General features: G+C 35.1%; 1 protein-coding gene across 5 annotated transcripts in view; it reads right to left on the bottom strand.

Annotated features, from left to right (window-relative positions):
• Window positions 1-833: 833 nt before the first annotated feature.
• LOC145683730 (uncharacterized) overlaps window positions 834-6000 on the bottom strand; it is an 83485-nt gene continuing 78318 nt past the window's right edge. For all 5 annotated transcript variants that reach the window (XM_081755242.1, XM_081755243.1, XM_081755245.1 and 2 more), the window contains one exon: window positions 834-970. In XM_081755242.1, coding sequence (XP_081611368.1) covers window positions 927-970 — 44 coding nt within the window. In that variant the 3' untranslated portion in view covers window positions 834-926. The remainder of the gene's footprint in view (window positions 971-6000) is intronic.

The raw sequence follows: 6000 nt of genomic DNA, 5'->3' as shown, positions 1-6000 counted from the left end.
CATGCCGAAGCATTTGCTGATAGCAGCTGCCAAAAGTAGGTTATTGTCCAGAATTGAGCGTGGAAAGAAAGAGGAAATCTGCTCGTTTGGAATATATATAAATATTCTCTGTTAATTAATGATATTTTCAAATATTTCATAATTAATGTTAATTATTTTGGATGTACTATTTGAAATGGACAATTTCAGCTCCATTGATCTTGTATCATTTAAAGATTACTTAAGACATCCATACAAAGAATATATTGGACATTATGCAGAGTCGTTTTGAAGTATGATTAGCATCACACTAAAAGCATGACTATTACAGGAAACATATCTTAGTGAAACTCTTTAGTATGGCACCAATCACGCATCAGAACGACTCTGCATAAGGCCGATAATGTTTAAGTATCATAATGGAGTCTCGTTCTGTGCATAACATTTGATACTGAACTACGAAGGGAGAAACGTTCATTATTCAACATAACTTGAAGAAAATCAATGCGTAATTTAGTATGTCGTCACTGCGCCTCGAAGCTCTAGTGTTAAAACCACAACTAAGACGTTGTTAAACCACATTTGCAACAATCACGAATTAAAGATTCGTTAATTATCATATGCAACATATGACACTACATAATTTTCTGTCACGCAAATAATTGTGTTCATTCTGATTTTTTAAATGTTTTATAGTGTCACTGAATAACAATGACATCCAGTTTTACTATTTATGTTACTATTATTATGTTGTTGTTTCAACGCATTTCTGTAGAAGGTGACAGACAAGACTGTGTATATTTATATAATAAAATTAAAACATTTTTTCGAAATATAATAATTGTAATGGAATCTTAATAGAAATAACCTTGCTGTATTAGTCAAATATTTATTACATTTATTTACAAAAGTATCATATTCAAAATTACGTTATTTCTTGTACTAAATTACAAAACGGGGACATTGTAATATGCATCGTTGTACATCGCACCTGAAATAAAGTAAAAAAGTATAAATCGATATTCTATTGATATTAATATAAATCAGATTCTTCTTAAAACTAGAATAAATTTACTTCGTAATTGGGTATAAACCTGAATTGGGTATACTTTAAGAAACTTGAAATATTTGAAAATAATCGTACCTACTCAATAGGGTACTTAGGAGGGGGTTGAACCAGTTCATGCCCTTCTTCATCATCTTTAGCGTTTTCATATCAAAAATGGTTCTGCTTACATGCAGTAGGTTCCATTTGTGTTCTTGATGTAACGAGATTTTTTTTTTTTTTTTTTTTTTTTTTATAATTTAGCTCAAGAAAGGTTATACTTACTTACTTATATTCAAAAAACTTAGTTTTGAGGAGTTTTGTGTTGAAGATGTTTGGGCAAAATATTCGTCAGACATATTCTTCCAGTTTGAAATCTTTCTCCATAGCATGTGTTTCAAGATTTACCATCTGCAAGTGCGAGTAGAATTTAAAAAGTACATAGCTTCTGCTTAGCCGAAAGTTAACGCACTTCTTCGGTGTGCTACCTTACTACTGGGCCATTACTGGCAGTCGGAGCACAAATATCTTCCGATATTGATCCAACATCATCAGACAATTTGTGAGAAACCTCAATTAAGATCTATCAAACTCCGATCCAGAAAACCAAAAATAGTGGAAATTGGGTAATAATGCGCTGACCATGCATCGCACCCAATCAAGTGAGTGCCATCTCGCCGGCCATAGTTATTTATGGGTTGTAGTAGTAGCTGGTTGCTTGTAACTATTACCTATTTTTTTCAGTATTTCAATACCGTACAACTAAGGAAAACTGAAATAATGGACGGTTCTAGCACTTTCACAAGCCAGTATATGTAATGAAGGTTAAATAACAACATAATGTTACATATATATATGTTAGTGTTGCCCAAAAAATTCAGTTTTAGAAACTTCTTAAAAACCTTGGGGGAGGTGTGGAAAATTGACCTATTAACCTTCTCCTGCCACTACATGGTAGTAAAACAAACATTTTCTCCGAAATCCGGTGTTGCCAAGAAATTCAAGCTAGCTGACAATTTTCGATCAGAGGGGTGAGTGCGTATTCCTCTCTGTCACTTGAGAAAGGTTTTGGCGAAAAAGAAAAAAAAAAGTAGCGTGGAAACTCCGAATGGTTTGTGTTATTTTGTTATTTGACACTTTGAGTGGAAAAATCTTCCTTCTTCCTTTGGAGAGGAACAAAATTCAAACTGGACGGCAGCTCTCGGCAAAAATAAGGGGTAAGCAAAAGCTGATCTTCTCAGTCCTATGAATATGGAATGGAATGTCTTAAATGTTTTGGCGAAGAAAAAAGTAGTCTGGAAACTCCGAGTGCTTGATGTTGCTTTGTTATTTGACACTTTCAACCTGCTTTCAACAGAATATTTCTTTTTCCATTGAGACGGAATGATCTATATATGCAGGCAAATTGGTCAGTGTTTGTTTATTTCCCCCTTCTCTATATAGAAAGAAAGAACCCAATGTGTAAGCCATTAATCACAGTGTAATGGGGACCAAAGCATGGCAACGTCGTTGAACATAAGTTAAGTTACAATGTCACTAGTAAGATGATATGATTGTTCGGACAGTTCCGATTACCACCCACTAAGGCTTTTAAGATCCTGCCACCTCTGAAATTCAGCAGCTGTTTTGAAAAAAAAATAGTGAAAAAATCTGAAAAAATAAGGTTTTTGCTTGATTCTTATTGTTGTAGAAAGTCTACCAGTAACCCATTTGTAAAGTAAAAGCTGTGCTTTTGTAAGTTGAATTTCGAACACCAAAGTCAATGGCTCCTTATCGACTTGACAGTATTCATCTGTTTCTGAGAGATCTTATGATCCTCTGTGTGAAATCAATTGTAATGGAAAGTGAGGATATCTCATTCCAGTGTATAAGTACCAGCTAATCGAACAACCTGATACCAAGCAAGAATATTGATGTCGAAATTGCAGCAAATCGTTTCTTGTTAGTCTTGACAGTGAAGAAAGAAAAACGTGAATTTCTGCACGCTTGTCGTAGTGTGTTATGCTTAATGATAAGAAAATACCAAGAGACTTCCTTTGAAGTACGAGACCATAAGGCTTTGTCATCTTTAAGTCCTGACATAATCCAGAGATCCCCTGCGACTGGACAGAAGAGATTTTTCCTACTCCTCCAAGTGATGCACAATGTCAATCCTTGGTGATATAGTTGAAAATTCCAAGTATTTCTTATTCTGTAATCTGGCGGTAAAGAATCTTGAGAAAAACTTTTAGCCTTACGGTGAAGAGGGGCTAGATATTGTCTTCACGAAATTTCTCATGGACAAGCAATATTTCAAATAGTTGTGGCATCTGGTAAAGATCTGCAGGATTTTCTCTCACGGCAGCGCAAGGTGGTTTTTCCATAAATAAGTCAGAAGAGAACATGCTGGAGAAAATGGTTATGGCACGGCGTCAAGTGTACGACAGTGTCCTAGGAGCAAGTGGAGTCCAGAATGTCGACATCTCAGGGAAGATGTTGGGTTATATTTCAAGTGCACGGAGACGTTATCAAGAATATCTGGACCAGACAAGAAAGGAAGAGAAGAATGAACAAGAACAGAAGAAAGCTAAGCAAAGGACATTGGATACAAGGCTCAGTTAATTAGAGGAAGAAAGTAAACGTATACGTAAAGAGAATGAGGAAAAGGGTGTGCAATTAATGCAAAAATTAAAGAACTGAAGAAGGAAAAAGCTTTGCTGTATTAATAATAATGGTACTGATGTAAAACTTTGTTGAGATGATGAACACGATTATGTTAAACATTTATTCTTTCTTACTTAGTTATGGTATTGTAATACTTTTTGCCGTCCTTATGATAATCAATATTTAATTAATATGTGAATAGGTACAGCAATAGTAATAAATCATCATATCAAAGGAAAATCACCACGATGGTGAGGAATGGTCGGCTATAAGGAAAGAAGAAGGCCAATTGCATATTAATTTATATGAGAATTTCTTTGAAGTCAGGGAACTCCCATGGAAGTCATGGAAACTCAGGGAAAAGTAAAGGATACTTTTTCTCGAAACATGTATAATGGAGTCCTTAAATAACTTCGTAAATGTGATATAGGGTTTGGAGAGTTTCTTAAACAAACTAAATTATTATTATTATTATTATTATTATTATTATTATTATTATTATTATTATTATTATTATTATTATTATTATTATTATTACATTCATACAGTTAAGTCGTGCTTAGTTTAACTCGCACCATTTATCTTACTGACTTGTACCAAAGGCTATTGGGAGCAACTAGCTTTCTCTCGCGTACTTATTATTTTAGCTACTTCACGACCTCAATTTAAACCTTTCGTTGATTTCTATTGACATATCTATTATTTTGATGAACATACCAGTACAATAACCCTTCTTAGAAATTGTGTTTTGAATTTTAAATTTGCAACATACGTCAGCCATTAGCATTATCGTGACGGGGACAGTTCGATTGCCACTGAATTCCCATTCAACTTGGATCAATCAACCAATAAAGCTATTCGTGTATCAGTGATTATGATGTTACTCACTGGTGAATCAACAATTCTTTGCAATACCTATAACTATTAGTTGATTAGATTTCATTTATCCATGTGTTTCTTCACAGCAAAGTGTTTTTCACATGCTTTCTTTGCTACTTATACCAGATTCCAGTCGCCTGCACACAATTTTATCAATGAGATACGCATGATTTTTGTAATACACGACCTTGTACAGAAATATTTATTTTTTCCATAATATATTGCTCAAGGGAGGGGAGTTAGAAAACAGAAACTTTGCTTATGTACACCACTGCCGGATTCTATCTCCACTTAGGTTGTTTTCTGGGATAAATCCGGAGTAGTGGTTGCTGTTCCACATTTAAGCAGTAAGTTCACTCATAAATAGACTTGATTAGATTCTAATTAATAAATTTATTCATGTTATTCGTTCTTCCTTTTAGACATCCCTCATCCATGGTGGTAGAGGTTCCCGCGTGATCCAAGCGTATGTGAAATTTTGGAAAACTGCATCGTGTTTGTGTGATTTTGTGTGTGTGTGTGTGTGTGTGTGTGTGTGTGTGTGTGTGTCTCACATTACCACTCTTCCAACCAATTCATTATAATTTACTTCCGTTAATTAACAGTTTCCTTTAGCTCAAAAAGCATGACGAAATTACGAACAACTAACAAAATTCACTTAACACATTTAGTTTTCATATTCATTTAGTATTTAACTACAAGATAACGTACTTTTAGAATCACATATTACCCCCCCCCCAAATACCTATTACTAGCAAAATATCCGTTCTTCGCACGAAGAGAATACTTTCATTTTGAATATAAAGGACTGAATTTGGATTTAAATGCCATCAGTAGTGTCACTGTTCATCTCAGTGACCCCAAAAACTGGATTTGACACTAATATCGGTCATTTTCGATATTTTAGTGTATCTCCCCTACCCTTATTCGAAGTTGCGGGGCTGAATTTGGATTTAAACTTCATCGGATATGTCACTGTTCATCTCAGCAACCTCGAAGACTATGGGATCGACACGAATATCAGTGATTTTCTATCAGTTTTATACCTAGGTATATATCTCCCCTCTTGCCCCTTCACTAACTTACACCGTCAAAGTGAAATGATACAAGGTAACCCAGGCACGAACCTCATACCTTCCCCTACGTTCCACTATCAAAGTGAAATGATAAAAATCTTCCCAGGCCTAAATCTCATCTATGTTGGAAATTTGATCGAGGTCGCTCGAATGGTTCAAAAGGTACGAAATCACAAACATAGTTATTTTCAATTTTATATATTAGATAACGAGAATATTTTGTTTGTCCTTTGATGTTTCTATTCGATCTAAACAGAAGCAACTTAAGACGACGTATAGAACGAACACCAGTGAGTACTCAAAACAAAATGCAGGGGCCGCGGTGGCTCAGTGGTAGAGCGTTCACCTCTGGTGCTTGGGGTCCCGGGTTCGATCCCA

The sequence above is a fragment of the Thermobia domestica genome, chromosome 4, assembly GCF_964235325.1.
Source record: "Thermobia domestica chromosome 4, izTheDome1.hap1.1, whole genome shotgun sequence".
Taxonomy (NCBI): Eukaryota; Metazoa; Arthropoda; class Insecta; order Zygentoma; family Lepismatidae; genus Thermobia; species Thermobia domestica.
Note: the sequence above shows the minus strand (reverse complement) of the source record. Positions and strands in the feature narration are given on the sequence as shown.